A 16,260-nucleotide genomic window follows, 5' to 3' on the forward strand; every position below is an offset into this window, starting at 1 on the left:
ATGCAGTCCCCGGCGGTGCTCGTCACCTCCAGGTGAGCCAGACCCCCGTGCGCGGCGCCGCGTCTCGGGCAGCGTGGACTCCGGGTGCGCGCGAACGAGCCCGATGCGCCCAGTTGGAGGAGCAGGCGGAGGCGGCCGACCCCGTGGGCCCGCGGCCCGGCCTTCCCTGCGGCCCTGCAGGTTCTCTGGGGTGGACCGCCCCACCGTCCTGCAGGAGCGGTGGGCGCATTGAGTATCCCCGTTTTACAGATGGGGAAAACTGAGGCCCTTGAAAGGGTGACGAACTGGCCCAAGACCCAGTGGAAGGCCGGGATTGGCTAGTCCCGCAGGCGGGCAGAGAGGGGGTCTCCTCTGCCCTTCTCTGCCGACGTGCGTTCATTTTCTTTTTCGCCTGAAAATCTAGTTTATACCTCCTTTCAGTGCTCACTCTGTGCCGGGCCCGGTGCGCGGCCCTGGGGATGCGGGTGAATTAGAAAAGGCCGGCCCTGCAGGGGAGACGGAATGAACACGGACCTGCGGCGGGTGGCGGGTGGGGGGGGGGGGGGGCGGTGCGAAGCGGGACCAAGCCGGGACGGGGAGCGATGGTGTGGGGAGTAGGTGCAGGTTGCCATAGGAACACGGCGCAAGGGCTGAACCCAGACTGCTCCGGAGTGCGCGTCCCGTCCCGCAGGGAGAGTAGGAGTGAACCAGGTGGAGGGGAGAGACGAGGTGGCAGCTGCTCACGAGGTAGCTCGGGAGAAGAGCAAGTGACGGCAAAGGCCCCAGAGGCAGAAGGTGCAGTGTGGGCCCACCCTGACCCAGACCGGGAGGACCCAGGGCAAGGTGGATCCTGGAAAGCCTGGGGTGCACACGCTTTTACTCTTCCGCAGAGTGACTGACTCACTGATACACCGCTCTTGTTCCCCCTACACAAAATCTTGCTCGAAGACGACAGTTTATTGCCTAAATGAATGTATTGCCTAGCCCAGCTGTTATTTTTCCCCGCTGTAACCTGAACTTCCCTGTGGCTTGAGGTCTAGAAAATGTAATTCTGTAAGCAAACCCTGATGCCAGAACCTGCTTGGTGTCCTCTGCATGATGCAGTGAAGTGACAGGTTGTGTCTTCGTTGGCAGCAGAGGTTTACCTGGTCCTACATAAGTCACCTGTCCCTGAGCCTGCTTTATTTTCTGCAAAAAGGAGGTTTGAGATTGGCAGGTATGAGTAGGGCCAGCAACGGACGCCCGCTCAGCCACACGCAGATGGAGTGTGACTTTGGTGCTGGGTGCTTGGGAAGGGGGTAGGTAGGTGGCTTCCCTCCCTGCCCCAGCCCGGACGGGGCTTGCTCATGGTCTCACGTGCTGGTGATGACGGCCAGTCGGGTAGTACTCACTCCGTCCTGGTGGCAGGTGCTGGCAAACCCGAGGGACTGTCCACAGGGTAATTCCAAAGGCTTGAGACCAGCCATCAGGCAGGCTCTTCACGGTTGGGCCCCAACTCAGCTCTCCAGCGCAGCCCGCCACCGCTAGGGTTAGCACCTGCATTCACCCACCAGCTACTTATTGCATAGCTACTCTTTGCCAAGTACTGGTTCAGATTCTAGGGTACAGCAGTCAGTCACCCAAATGAAGCCCATCTCATGGAGCTTTAGTGGGGACAGCTGGACAGGAGGTAAATGGATGATGTGTCAGGGATGATAAATGGTATGAAGGAAAATAAAACGGTAGGGGGAAAAGAGGAGCAGTGAGTGCTGGTTTATTGGTGTGCCATTTTGTCCAGGAGTGTTGTTCTGATAGAGTGGCAGTTGGGCAGATCCTGACAAGCTCTGTGAGGGAGAGAGCCATGATGCTATCTTGAGCAAGACTGTACCAAGCAGAGAGGACAGCAGAGCCAACGTCCTGGGGCAGAGGGTGCTTGGGCACTAGCGAGCAGGCCAGCATGGCTGGAGTGGAGTGGGCCTGGGGGAGTGTTGGGTGAGGCGGTAAGGCACTGTGGGCTTGAGAGCAAGGGGACAGTGTGCTCAGGGGAGAGAGAGCCGGAGGAGGGGGAGGGAGAAGGAGAAGGCAGGGGGAGGGGGAAGACTTACATGAGCCTGTCTTGAGTAGGTGATGGCCTCAGGTAGGAGCCGGCCAGTTTGTCCCCAGTGGGACGCAGGCCAGTTGTGAGGGGGAGGCTTGGGGATTTCTGCGATTGCTGCCCTTCTCAGTGAACCAAGAAGCAGGGGTGTCAGGCGAGAACAGGTACTGGGGGTTTACTGGGGGTTTGTTGAGAGAGGCGGCTTAGACGCCATATCTTGCTGCTCAGCGGGTCTCAGGAGCAGCTGAGAAGCATCAGCATCACCTGGGAGCTGGCTGGAAACGCAGACTCTCGGGTCCCACCCCAGACCTGATGTGCATACTGGCAGCTTCCCCAGGCGACTTAGATGCACTTGTGGTTTGAAAAGCTTGGTCTAAAGCATAGGTGGGCAGACTGTACCCGTGAGCCAAATCATGCCCACCTCTTGCCTTTGTAATAAAGTTTATGTATTGTCTGGCTGCTGCTGTCACGCCACATGACAGAGTTGAGTAGTTGTGACAGAGACCATATGTCCTGCAAAGCCTAAAATGTTTACTACCTGGCCCTTTATGGCAAAAGTTTGCCTGCCGTCTAGGGTGGGTGGGAGAGGGAGTGAGTCAGGCTCAGGGCATCAGAGTTACCCGGAGGAGTTGTCAACACGAAGATTATTGGTATCCCCCTCCCACCGGGGTTTCTGATTCAGTGGCCTAATTTTCCAGGTGACACCAATGTGGCAGGAACCACACTTTGAGAAGCCTAAGTCTAGACCAAGGGAGGGGTGCCAGGCCTAGGCTGTGGCTTGCAGGTTGTGGCGGTGAATTTCAGGTGGGACCAGGCGGCACCTCTGTGTGTTTATCCCAGTCCCGTGCAGCTGCTGGGCACCAGGACAAAGGAGGCAGAGAACTGGAGACTTCGGGATGGGGCAGGGGAACGGAGGCCAGAAACCGTGCTTCACCAGGACCTCCCAGCTGAGGAGGTGTGACAGGAACAGGAGCATCAGTGGAAGGCAGTGGGACCGTGGACTACAAGTCCCGATGTGGTCAAAGAACTGGGAGGTGTGCGGTACTAAGAGGGAGAGAGTGAGCCCCGCTGGCGATAGAAGGTGCCTCTCAGCAGAGAGGCCAGGGTTCCTTCACGCCTTCTTTCCTCCGCCAAGAGGCCCCCCTCCTCTGCACTCCCACCTATGCTCTGTAGCATAATGATCCCAATTCCTGCCGCCCTCCACTGGGCTCTGGGGCAACTGCCTGGGAGGACACCCCTCTGACCTGCTGAGACCTGGGCAGCCGACTCCCTTTATCGTGCCTGGTTCCCTCCCGGGGAAATGGTTGTGTCCCTTTGTAGAGCTGCCAGAGCGGGAGTGACTTAGGTAAGGTCCTTAGAGCCTGCAGAGCCTGCAGCAGTGCGGGCTGCCCCCAGGCTCATGTTTAGTCCGCTCTGCGCTCCCGCGCTAGTAACTGGAGCACCGTGGACACCGTGTTCAAAGCCGGGAACAGCACGGCCTCTACTCAGCATCAGGCCAAGCGCACTCGTGTGATTACTGGCAAAGGGAAAAAGGTTGATATGTTAGGTGTGTTTTCCATCTCACAGGGTTACGTTTGGGCTCGCCTGGGCCTTCCTAATTGATTTGCGCTCATTACTGTGTGCCTTGTGTCACATGAAAATGTGTGTGTGCAGGGGTGTGTGGTCAGTGCATGTATGCTCTTCATATGCACTTGTCCTCTCTGGTGGGTGACAGACGGCATTACCATGGTGACAGTGTCGTGTGCTAGCATGGAGGTGGAAGGAGTCCTGGGGGAGAGTGTCTTTGACTCTCTTTCGGACATTAGGCAGAGAGGGAGAGGGCCTTGCCCTGGTACAGTGTTAGCCCAGAAGCGCCCTCCTCAGAGCATCCCTTTGCTCGTGTTCTGGAAGTCCTGCCCAGCACATAATAGGTCTCAACGTTGATGAGGAGGGGTCCTGTCGTAGGTGTTTGCATGATGTGTATTTGCCTGCATGGGTCTGCATCAGACCCTTACGGAGGATGAGGACATCCTTACCGTTTTTTCTCACTTCAGAGAAAATGTCTCGTGACTTGTTGGCCCCCCATACAATTCAGTATGTTTGTGTAGCGTTTACAGATTCTGCAAGATGTTTGGCCAAGCACCCTCTCACAACCTTGTACAGCGGTCTTCTCAGTGCCTTGTGCCCTGCACTCAGCGCCCTCTCCAACCTCCCCCTGCTAGACAGGTTCTGTAGTAGCCAGGTTGCCCCCCACCTCCCCCCAGGTAGCTGAAGTGATGTGTCTCTGCCCAAGTTCCTGGCAGTAGTCATTCTTGCACTGTGTGCAGATAGCCAGGCACTTTCCTTGGTGGGAATACTGCCCCCGCGTGCATCCCCTCCATCCTTCAGGGGCACATGAACTGAGTGTGTTAACACACTTCCCACTGGTGATTTTCCACGAGCTGCATCTCCTCTGCTCCCACTCGTTTTCCTGCTGGGGACAGCCCCTTGTCCGGGAGCAGCCCAAGGGCAGGGCCCAGGCCTGGGGCTCACCAGCCAGGCCCCGTGAGACGCGGTGTGTGGTGGGGCAGTGACCGCTGAGGACAGCCAGCAGAGGAACCTCGTACCCCAGGCCTGCAGGGCCACCGCGAGGTCCTGTCTGCATTTCACTCGAGAAGCCTGCTGACTTGAACCTGAGCTTCCTTTGCCTTCTTTCCCTTTGGCAGGCGAGTTCAGAATGTCCACACAGGCCTCGACCTGACCGTGCCCCAGCACCAGGAGGTGCGGGGCAAGATGATGTCAGGCCACGTGGAGTACCAGATCCTGGTGGTAACCCGGCTGGCTGCGTTCAAGTCGGCTAAGCACAGGCCCGAGGATGTCGTCCAGTTCTTGGTGAGCTGAGGGCTCTGCCAGGGTGCTCCTGAGGGGGCCCGGGGGCCAGGTGCACAGGTGTGAGCAGCATCAGGGAGCGGGCGCTTCTCTAGCCAGAGCGTGCTGGGTGGTAAGGGCACAAGAGCGATTCAGGTGCTTATGGTCGGAGGGGAGACAGACTGGTAAAGAGACAGGTGCAGGCCATGACAGGAGCGCACGGGGCTGTAGGTGTGCAGAGGAGCAGCACCTGGCCCACCCTTGGGAAATGTTCTGGAGGATTTCTGGAGGTGAGGAGCGAGCCCATAGACCTATACAGGAGAAGGGAATCCCAGGCAGAGGGCGGGGCGTAAGCAAAGGCACGGAGGTTGGACACAGGGTGTTGTGTGTGGGGAACTGTGCGCAGTTCAGTGTCATCCAGGATGAAGTAGAAGATGAGGGTGACGACGGGCAGGATCCAGGTCACGGAGGGCGTGTAGGGAGCCTGACTTGTCTTGCAGCCAAGGAGGACTTTGAAGTAGGGGAGTGACTCGCTGGCCCATCTGGTGGGGAGTGGAGTTGGATTGGAAGGAACCGGGCAGGAGGCAGGGGGCCCAGTCACGAGTCCAGTGATGCCCCAGGGGAGTGCTGGAGGCAGGCCAGCAGGAGTTGGTGGGAGAGGGAGGGAGAGAGTCGTAAAATACAGTATTTCCAAAGTAACATGCATATCATTTGCTGGCTGACTGTTTGCACCAACTGTAGAGCACCGGCGGAGGGGCGGGTCTAAGGGGGATGTGTGGAGTCTGAAGTGTCCCACAGACACATGAGGCTGCAGTGAGGGACTGGGCAAAGGGAAGGGTTTAGGAGGAAGCCCCAGACACACAGGCAGCTCAGGGACAGTCACGGAGAAGGAGGAGCCTCTGAGGCCAAGGGAAGAGAAGGGGGCATCGTGGAGTCGCAGGAGCTAAGGGAAGAGAGAGCTTTTAATTAAAGGTAAAATGAGCCAGAGTCCTGTGGTACAGACAGGATCAACAGCTACAGGTTTGCACATATTTAGTTCTGAATCTCCTGGCAGCCAGGACAGAAAGGAAAACCATGAATTACCTAGCTCTGGTGACCTATCAGAAGAGACATCACCTTCTAAGAGAGAAAAATGTATGGCACGGTCTTTACGGGATATTTAACACATGGGAAGCATCGAAAAGAGCACGATGTCTTTCATTTGCTCCTTAAATTGACCTTTTTTTAAAAGTTTATTTATTTATTTTGAGAGAGAGAGCAAGAACAGGGAAGGGGTAGAGAGGGAGGGAGAGAGAATCCCAAGCAGGCCCTGCACTGTCAACGCAGAGCCCGTTGCGGAGCTCAAACTCACAAACCGTGAGATCATGACCTGAGCCGAAACCAAGAGTCGGACGCTTAACCGACTGAGCCAGCCAGGCGCCCACTTAAATCGATGACGTTTAGGGAGAATCCAGGTCTAATCTCGGGTGCTGGATCTGGTTCTGCTTGGCTGGGGTTTTGCAACTCCTGATCATCTGACTTGACCCACCATGGAGCCGAACACACTCACGTTTTCAGGGCTGGGAGCAGAAGAGAATATCTGAGGTGCGTGTCTTTGGGCATAAGAGAGAAGCAACATCCGGGGAGCCCTGGAGGAGCATCCCGGCAGGTCTGAGTCCTGCACAGAGGGCCACCCTTACGTGCGAGGCCGTGGTGGAGACATCTTTACGCCCCCGTGCATCACCCCGGTGCCAGTCTTTTGTGGCCAGTGAGAACTGCAAAGGGTGTTAAGTGCGTGTATGGATGGCCATGCGTGCAGGGACTTCTCACACATTTTGAACCACCTGCGAGGGCGGAGGAGAATGCATTTACCCCCCATGAAATCTCTGAAGTTTCATGATTTAGCTTAAAAAAAAGGAGGGGGGAGCATTTTGCATTCTATTCCCGAAAAGGATACATGTCTCAATAAAAACATGAATTTAACTGCTCATCAGAAAGTAAAACAGCCCCCAAAAAGGGACACTGGGTGTGCTTGCTGTTTAGCAGCGCCCACGTGTGCTGGCGGTACGAGCACACATGCCTCCCCCGGAGAGGCTCAGGGTAGCAGTACTGTGCACCCTGCCCGTGGGGGCCCCAGGTGAACAGCAGCTCGCATCTCTGCACCCATGGCCTCTCCCCGAGCCTCTTCTCCCAGCTGTTCAGGAAGCTGCTTGAGAAGCCCTTGCTTTGGAACACTGATGAATGTGGGTCCTGGTTGGGCGGGGAGGTTACCCCTGACTTAAAACTTCCTGGCCTCTCACGCTATCAGTGCTCAGGAAACCTGAAGCTTCCAGGACCCCATTCCACTCCTGCTGGGTCCAAGGGCCAGACCCGCGTGGGGCTGTCAGGCCAGCAGAGGGCGCTCAATCCTCAGGGTCACAGCTTCCCTGATTGGGCCGAGTCACTGTTCTCAGGACCCAGGGGTTAGAACCTACATCTCTTTCCTGAAAGGATCCTCTTACTTTTTTCCTTGAGGGCTGTTTTCAGGACAGCTCCAGAGCCAGATCCAGCTCTGGAGCCAGCTCCAGATCCAGTTGACAACTGCAGGCTGCAGCCGCCTGGCCCAGGGAACTCCCCATTAGCGGGGGGAAGGTGGAGAAGGGGGCTGGGGGACTAAATTCCTCCAGTGCTCCAGCCACCTGCCGGCATGTGAAACCCTCACAGGCTGGGGGTTCTGGTGACAGGTGTAGTTAGCCAGGGCCGTGAGCTCCAACACAGCTGTGCACCGGGATCGCCAGGTCTCATGTCAGCACCTCCAGACACCCCCAGCGTCCTCAGCCACACCAGCATTCAGTGCTGTGCCGCAGGTTTGGCCCTGGCCCGGGAGCAGAGGTGGGTCTATCTCTGTTTTTATGCTCAGTGCTCTGTCAGAGGAGCTGGGGAGCCAGGCCCAGCATACAGAGTCCAAGACAAGGGAGGATGCTGGGCGATTGGTGGGTGGGTGTGTGGTCAGAGCAGGTGACTCTTTGAGCACCCACGCTGGGTTGCACAGACTGCGGCAATGCCTCCGACCCACTGTGCCACGGCTGCTCCCTCCGTGCAGGGCCTGAGCCTTGTGGGGCAGAGATCATGCAGAGGTGGCCTCATAGAATGTGAACTCAGCTGGGAACTGAGTGTCAGGGTGACTCTGGTGGCCTGGGACCACCTGCCGACCTGCTCCCCCGAGGTCCCAGTGTGCATTGGGGTTCTGGCTGACAGCAGGGCTGAGAAACAACCTTGTAATATCCGGCTCTTCTCCACTGGAGCCCTGTAGGGATGGTTCCAGCTAGAAGGCTGCTGCTTGCACGCGGGAATATGATCCAGAGATCTGTGCTGAGAAAAGGTGACTCATGTGGTTGTTGGAAGATGACCTAACAGCTGGCCAAACCATGAGGTCACCCCACTAGTCGGCTGAAGGCCCAGAATGGAGGCAGCCGGCCTCCTTGGTCACCTGTGGGCCGGGCCAGGGTCCCTGTGCCAAATGTCTCTACCTGGACCTGTGACAGTGCCTGGAATCCACCATGGCTGTATCTTCTCTCTGGCTACTCAGACTTTCATAATTGAGCCTAGTACTGATTAGGGGTGTTGAGAATGGAGCTGAGGAAGGATGATGGGTGGAGGGTCAGAGGTGCCCCAAGGCACCTGTCCTGGGGACAGCCTCTCCAAACAGCCCGGCCTCTGGGCTGTCTGGTTGGGGCAAGGGGGAGAGTACTCAGGAAACCACATGCCCCTCTCATTCCAGGTCTCCAAAAAGTACAGCGAGATCGAGGAGTTCTACCAGAAACTGAGCAGTCATTACCCTGCGGCCAGCCTTCCCCCACTCCCCAGGAAGGTCCTGTTCGTTGGGGAGTCTGACATCCGGGAAAGGAGAGTCCTGTTCAATGAGATTCTGCGCTGTGTCTCAAAGGACGCCGAGTTGGCAGGAAGCCCAGAGCTGCTAGAATTCTTAGGTACCTGAGGCTCTGTCCCAAACCCCTGAGGTCTCCCCTGTTCCAGAACTAGGCCTCACTCCCCTGGCTGGGCCAGTATGGGTCCACAGCTACTGCCTGCAGTCAGGAAGCTTCAGCCAGGCTGTTGAGGCAGGTGGGCCTTACCCGCTGCCCGGCCGTGGTGGTGGGCAGGGAGAGGCTGGCACCTGGTCTTTGAGGACTGACTGCCTGGGTGCCCGATGGGGCTCATACAGGGTGTTCTCTGTAGTCGGACTCCACCAGAGGCCCATGCCCCTGGCGCCATGCCCCTCCTGGCATCCCCAGAGCTCCACTCCGCCCCCAACACACGCACCCCATTTTGCCTCCTGCCAGCCAGGCCTGGGGACCTGGTCCCTGGGGACATCTCCCTCAGCTTGCCCCCCACAGATGTGTTTTGGGTATGGCTACAGGTGGAGGCTCAGCCCACACTGGCCCAGTGGCAGGGACTTCAAACCCTTGTAGTGTGTGTCCTCAGCCACCTCCTTCCCCTTCGAGTTTCCTTAGCTGTCAGATGGGACAACGCCTGGCAGCCAGGTGGCAAGAGAATCCAGTGAGCTCACACGTGTGAAGCATGTAGAACAGAGCCTGCTGTGCAGGAAGTGCTGTACAAGGGTGGCTGACGTTTTCCTTCCCACTTGGTACACCCGGGCGCCATCCAGGCTTGCCGTCCAAGGCAGATGAAGTGCCTGTGCACCCCTGGGTGGGGAGAGGTCCCATCAGGAGGTGCTGGACTCTCCCCCTGACTTTCTCCCCTCTTTGGACCATTCTGTTTAACTCTTCCTAATGACCGTGGTCTCTAAGCTTCACAAGACAGATGGGAGGTTTTCAGAAGACAATTAACAAATAGCAAATACACCCAAAAAAAAAAAAAAAAATTTAAGGGGTGAGGAATAAAAGCAAAACCAAGGAATGCACAGAAGGCTGGGACTGGGTAAGGCTGCAGAGCAGGTTTCTCCTCTCCTTTTCCATCCCCCCTACATGGGCTTGTGGGCCCCGGGTTGTTTGCTATGAGATCACAACCTGTTTGCCTCCCAATGGTCTGTGTTGACTGTGAGATGGGGACTCCAGCTGATCCATAATTGGGGGGAACTCCCGATCTCCTGGCCCCCTCTGTTATGGAGAAGCAGGATAAGGTGGTCTGACTTTCCTAGCCTTTCTGTGCCTCAGTTTCTTCATCTGTAAAGTGCAGGTGCAAACAGGATCTCTCGCATGAGATTTTTACAATATTTAAATAAATCCATACTTGAAAAATGCCTTTTAAAAAAAAATTTTTCTTAATGTTTATTTGTTGTTTTTTAGAGAGAGAGACAGAGCATGAGCAAGAGATGGGTAGAGAGAGAGGGAGACACAAAATCCAAAGCAGGCTCCCGGCTCTGAGCTGTTAGCACAGAGCCCGACGCGGGGCTCAAATCCACGAACTGTGAGATCATGACGTGAGCCTAAGTCAGAGGCTTAACCAACTGAGCCACCCAGGCGCCCCTACCTGTAAAATGCTTTTTACATGATGCCTGTTACATGAAATTGAAGGTTCATGACATTTTGAATGGTATTTTCACGTTTGTCCTAATAAATCAATAGCAAAGCATAACATAAGGCAGTGTATCATTACTGCTTAGTTTTACTTATTACAGTAACACATATTACTCTTGTATACGTATTCATACCCTACGTGCCATGCGTTCTGTAAGTTCGTTACTTAAGAATGATATTTTTTAAGAAGGAACTGCTTTCAAAGATCTACCACTCAGTGGCTGTTTAGGTATAGATGAACAAGTGGTCTAAACTCATTTCTCAATCCATCTGTAGGGAAGGACTAGCTCTTATATTCCCAATCTGTCACAGACAGATATTTTCACAAATAACAAAAATCCCATGCTTGGATGTCGTGACAGTGTCAAGCTGCTATGGAAGTTTCCGGATGCTTGCTCTCCCTTTCCTTGTTACCACATCATGGACATCCGTCAGTGGATGCTTTGAGAAGCGCTGATGTAAGCCAGTTTGTAATGGAACCGTTAACAGTTTGTGCTAAATCTTCCGCAAGCTCACTGTGCACTCCTTGGGCTCATAGTCTAAGTGCCCAGACCCTCGGAGCAGATCTTCACTGGATTACGGAGCTCCCTGATACGCCCCGCAAATGCACGCTGGCTGGCTTGTCCGGCCCTTAGCCCGGGCGTGCAGGTTCGGCCGCTGCTGTGATGCCAGCCTGTTCCTCGGCTCCTCCCTGTAACCACTCCACTCTAGGCTTCGCTGGGGAGCTTCACCCCCGACAGGCTGCAGCAGGGGCTCAGAGCCCAGGCTGCCCCTTATCCACTCAGACCCACAACCCTGGTCCCAGGGTGCTGTAGGAAGCCCCCAGCTCAGGTCCTGGCACAGGAGCTTGGGTGTGATGCGATGCCTCTTCATTCCCTGCCATGGGTGTCAGGTGCCCTCTTCTGTCTCCTTCCACAGGCACCAGATCCCCGGGGGCTGCGGACCTCACCAGCAGAGATGTCTCTGTCCTAAAGGCACACAACCAGGCCCGGGACGACGGGGAGGCTTTTGACTTCTTCAAGCAGCAGGACCAAACGGAGGATGAGGGTCTACCCATCCCAGGCCTGCAGGGTCAGGATGCAGGGAAATCCTCTGAGGAGGAAGAGGAAGAGGCACTGGACCCTCTGGGCATCATGCGGTAGGTCTCCCCATCCTAGATGGGCCCTCCTTCTGGCTTGTTCCTGGTGATGGCTCTTCTCATCCTCTGTCCCGAGAGTCTGAGAAAACCTGTCTCTCTGGATCATCACCCCATGTACCTGGGGTGCTCAGGGAACTGGCTCTCTACTCACTCTCGACATGCCTATTCTTAGAGCTAGGCTCAGGCATTGCCTTCTCCCTGGCCCCAAGGCGGGCCCCTGATCTCCAGCTCCGCACTGAGTCTTGGGAGTCCCGACCCCTGACACCCCACCTCAGCAGCCCAAGAGCCCCCAGGTCTCCACCCAGGTCACCACTGATAGCCTGTGACTTGTGGCGTGTGATTGGAGCGCCCTGGGCTGCATTTCGTTGTTCTTAAAGCAGGGGTGTTTACCTTGGCCCTGCCTCCCCCAAGGCGGTTGTAAGGCCTGTGAGTTACATGGGTGGAGGAGACTGATAACCCTCAGGGTGCTGACTGTGTGATGAAGAAGGTAGAGTGAGCCCTGGGGTCCCCTAGCCAGTCAGCTGTGTCCCCTTTACGTGCACATACATGCACACAGGTGCATACACACGTACGCTGGCTGGAGAAGAAGAGGTAAGCCAGCTGCGGTCTTGGTGGTCCCTTAGTGTCCTGATTCTGTCATCTGATTCCTTCTCCTTTCCTGGCCCTCTGACTGCCTTAGCCAGTCACTGAGCTGCTCCCAATCCCCCACTGCAGGACCATCCTGTGCTGGGAGTAGGGGACCACAGGCAGGATGAGCCCAGAGAGACATCTGTTCCCAAGGCCTGTCTGATGGGCACAGGCTGAGGTGTGTGGGAAGGGCCTCCCAAGCAGACAGACTCAGCCACTCGAGGGCCCTCACCGCTGCTTGGCCCAAACCTGCGAGAAGCAAGGTGGGAACTCCTAGGTGTTTCTGAGCACCTACCACACACGGGGCTTTGTACTTTGCACTTCACATACTGTGCCTCATTGATGCCCTGCCTGCAAGCAGATGCTGTAAAATGGGACGTTTTACAGATTAAAGAAACAGAAGCCCGCAGAGGCCGAGTGCCATGCACAAGGCCAGACAGCTGGTAAATAATGGTACTGGGATTCAAATCCAGTTCAGGGCCCCGGACTGTGGTGTGGACTAGGCTGCTTGGGCTTGAATCCTGGCTCTGCCACTTGCCAGCGTGTATCCCTGGCAGTTTACCCTTGTCAGTTTCCTGCAGTGAAAATAGAGCACTGCCAGCACCTCTCTTTAGGGCTCTTGTGGCGACCGCCCTTCTCATGGTGCCAGCTTGCTGCCCCAACACCTCCGCAGAGCCAGCCGCAGACCCGCAGCGACACTCCCTCTGCCCTGGTGAGAGATTGAAGTTCAGCCAACAGACGAGGGAGGCCCGTCTCGCAGGTCCTGTTCCAGAAATTAGGGAGGGGCAAGTTCCACTTAAATGACATGAAAATCACAGTCCAGAAAACTCTGCCCGCCATCCGCCAGCTTTCCTCTCCTGGAGGGGATGTGAGGCTGGGCACACACAAGAGGGGTGGCTGCAGGGCCCCCGTGAGACCAGCCTACAGGGGACAAGGGTTCACTCTTGGGAAAGATCTGGTGCTCTGGGAGACACGGCACCAGAGCCGGAAGTCGGGCAGCGCCTTGGTGCCCAGCAGTCAGGTCCCCCTGGCCCTCCATGGCCACCTTGACCTGGGTGAGGGATCAGCGGCCCTGTGGAAGAGGCAGTGAGGTTATTTGGGGAACAGTTTGTAATAGGCACTCCTTATCAGCCTTGCACAACCTGCAGGCCCTTCTTGGGCTTTATTTTGGTAAAGATAAGGCTTTGTTTGAACTCATGCTCTCTGTTGTTCTGAGTAACCACACGTAAAGCCAAACGGAGAAGGACTTCAGTGGTTTGTGCCAGCCTTTGGCTGAAGGTCATGCTTAGCAAAGCGGCTCCTTTTTTGGGTAGGAAAATGCTCTTTGGGGTTGGCAAGGGCCGCCCTGAATTTTCTACTTATTTCAGTAGCAGATTGTCGGGAGATGTGTCAGCCATCTGGGACCACCCCCGCCCCCCCCGCCCCCAGCACTGTCCCCAGCTCTGCACTCGGGGGTGGCAGGGGTGGGGGGTTGCTGATTTCTGAATCCTGGGAAAGCTTAGCATCTGAAAGGGATCCCAGAGGTCTAATAAGACCTCCTGCTAATTTTTCCTTTAATGACTGGTGTGACATTGGTCAGTTCTGTTGGTCCCATCAGGAAAAGTAAAAACTAACATTTTTTGAGAGCTTGGTAAATGCCAAGAACTGATTCCCATTCTCGTGAATAGATACTTCTATTTCTGTTGTTGTTTTTTTTTTTAAGGTCATGACACACCACCTTGCTCTCAGGACCTGTGTGGGTCTGGTTTGGGAAATGGTACTCTAGGAAGCCAGTAGAGGCATCAGGCTCTGTGTGTGTGTGTGTGTGTGTGTGTGTGTGTGTGTGTGTGTGTGTGTGTAAGCTGAAGTTTGGAGACAAGTAGCTCATCCAAATTCATGCAACCACAAAAGGCAGAGTCAGGACTCAGTGCCCTCCCCTTGCATGCACTGTCCCTCGGTTCCAGTCATTCTGCAGTCTGGGAGGTGGGCAGGGCCTGGGATTATCCACAGATGGGAAAACTGAGGAGAGTTGAGCAGGCACTTGGCTGAGCCTCATACACATGTGGCAGAGCCCCACCTTGAACTCAGGCTTCCCCCTTGGCCTCTGCGAGGGCACCCAGGTGGGCCTGTTGACTTTTGCACAGTGCTGTCCCCCCCTGCCCTCTAGTGGGGAGCATTCTGGTTTTTGCAGGAGACTTACGCTTTGCATGTACATCCCCCACCCTGCCCTCAGTTCCTCTGCAGATGCGGCACCCGCTGTCCCAGATGTGCACCAACCCCCACCCCCAGTGCCCATCTGGGCCTGGCTTTCCAGAGCAGCCACGTTTCCAGGTGACAGGCGTGAGTCCTTCCTGCCTTGGACCCGGTGGGGCGCTGTCGCTCCACCACAGGGCTGCCGGAAGGGGGGGAGGTCGTCAGCACAAAGCCCCGTGCAGGGACTGCCCGGGCTTTTCTTTGTCTCTTAAACCTGATTTTGATTAGGGAGAAGACGACTTGCTACACCAGTAGAAAGTGCTTAAAGATAGAAAGAGCTTTCACTCAGCCCATCACAACTCTGCCGCTCTCCTGCTGCTCACAGGGTTTTGGGCATTTGTGTCCCCGCGTGACCCACATCACTACATGCACAGCACACATGCCTTTTATGCTGTGCTTTTCACGGTGGATTCTCTCACAGTCGCTTTCCATGTCCTGCGTCATTTTCATGTTTAACTCTATTGTAGAGACTTCACACATTTGCAAAAGGTGGAGTTCTACTGTAATAGTTCTGCCTTCCGCTGGAAACACTCTGTTAAAACCATTTTTAATTGTAACTTGAATAATACAGATTAGTACAGAAAAATTGAAAACACAGCAAAAAGGCCTTTTGCCATGGAGGTATAGCTTTTGGATATACATTTTTAATACCAGAATGGGGTGATGTTGTGTGCACCGCTCTATAATTTGCTCTTTTTTTTTTTGTTTTTTCAGCATATGTACTGGGTCTTTCCAGATCAGCAAATAGGTTTCTACATTCTTAATCCTGTGCTAGTCTGTTGGGTCAATGCCCTGCACATGGCTTTGCCAGGCCTGCCTGAGGCACTGTGGTGGTTTCCGTACGTTTTTGCTGTTACAGGCAGTGAGGAAGTTTATCACGTGTGGAGTTTTTCCTCCCAGATAACTGCCCCAGAGCAAGGCCCTGGAAGCTTCTGCCCAGGGGCCTCAGTTGTGCTCCTCGGTTATGTAGAATTCTTTAGGGACTTAATCCCTCTCTGTTGGGAAGGCGTTTTTGCTTTTCTAAACCCTGCTCATCTGAGAGGTCCTCTGCCTCTCACCTCTTCCTCCAGTGCCCAGTGAGCCCCACTACAGCCCCAGGTCCCTGAGGACCCTCAGCTCCCCAAGGGACAGGCTGGTTCCTGCATGAACATGCCTTCTCTTAAGGCCAGGCTTCCCACTCTCTGCTCACAGGAGGGGGAGCCAGCCCCCACTGCACTGGGCGTGGCCTCAAGTGGGGAAGCTGGACGGTTTTTTTTGGAGTGAATTACATATTTTGTCATAATTATTTATACAAATTTTGCCTTATCTTCATAGAAGAGTCATACGTGTCTTAGTATAAAAATGTTTTACTCCTTGTATTTGGATAAAGTCACTCCTCTGGGATGACTCTGTGGTTTTGAAAACCTCCTAGTGCACTGCCTGGTATCCCCAGATTTGCTCTAGTTGGGGATTTACTTATTTGTGCCCCAGCTTTATTGAGACCTAATCGGCACATAACATTGTATGAGCCTAAGATGTGCAACGTGATGATTTAATACACATATAAATTACAAAATAAACCACAATAAGGTTAGCAGAGTCCTCCATCTGAGAAACTAGTTCTGAGATTTGGAAGTGAGATGTCCTCCAAGGTGGGCTGTGGAGGGGCTATGCAGATGGCCCCAGCCGTACCTGGTGAGGTACCTCAGAAGCTGCTTCTCCTCGGCCACCTCACTCACGGGCCTGGGATCCCTTTAATGTTCTGGCCCCTGCCTAGGACAGCAGGCCCCGCTGGGAGTCTCTCCCTGGAGCTTGTGAGAAGCGCCCTCAGACCTGGGCTTTAAGGAGCCCTTTAGGTGATTCACAGGGAAGTTCACATTTGAGAAGCCCCAGAAACCAAAGTTGATGAC

General features: G+C 55.1%; 1 protein-coding gene across 1 annotated transcript in view; it reads left to right on the forward strand.

The window, feature by feature from the left end:
• HS1BP3 (HCLS1 binding protein 3) overlaps nucleotides 1–16,260 on the forward strand; it is a 30,412-nt gene continuing 14,152 nt past the window's right edge. The window contains exons 1-5 of the mRNA XM_047069229.1: nucleotides 1–32; nucleotides 181–219; nucleotides 4,738–4,903; nucleotides 8,619–8,826; nucleotides 11,293–11,512. Of these exons, the coding sequence (XP_046925185.1) occupies nucleotides 1–32; nucleotides 181–219; nucleotides 4,738–4,903; nucleotides 8,619–8,826; nucleotides 11,293–11,512 (665 nt within the window). The remainder of the gene's footprint in view (nucleotides 33–180; nucleotides 220–4,737; nucleotides 4,904–8,618; nucleotides 8,827–11,292; nucleotides 11,513–16,260) is intronic.

This window comes from Lynx rufus, unplaced genomic scaffold (genome assembly GCF_022079265.1).
Source record: "Lynx rufus isolate CCGP_SWC_20201006 ecotype Redwood Valley unplaced genomic scaffold, mLynRuf1.p SCAF_8, whole genome shotgun sequence".
Taxonomy (NCBI): domain Eukaryota; kingdom Metazoa; phylum Chordata; class Mammalia; order Carnivora; family Felidae; genus Lynx; species Lynx rufus.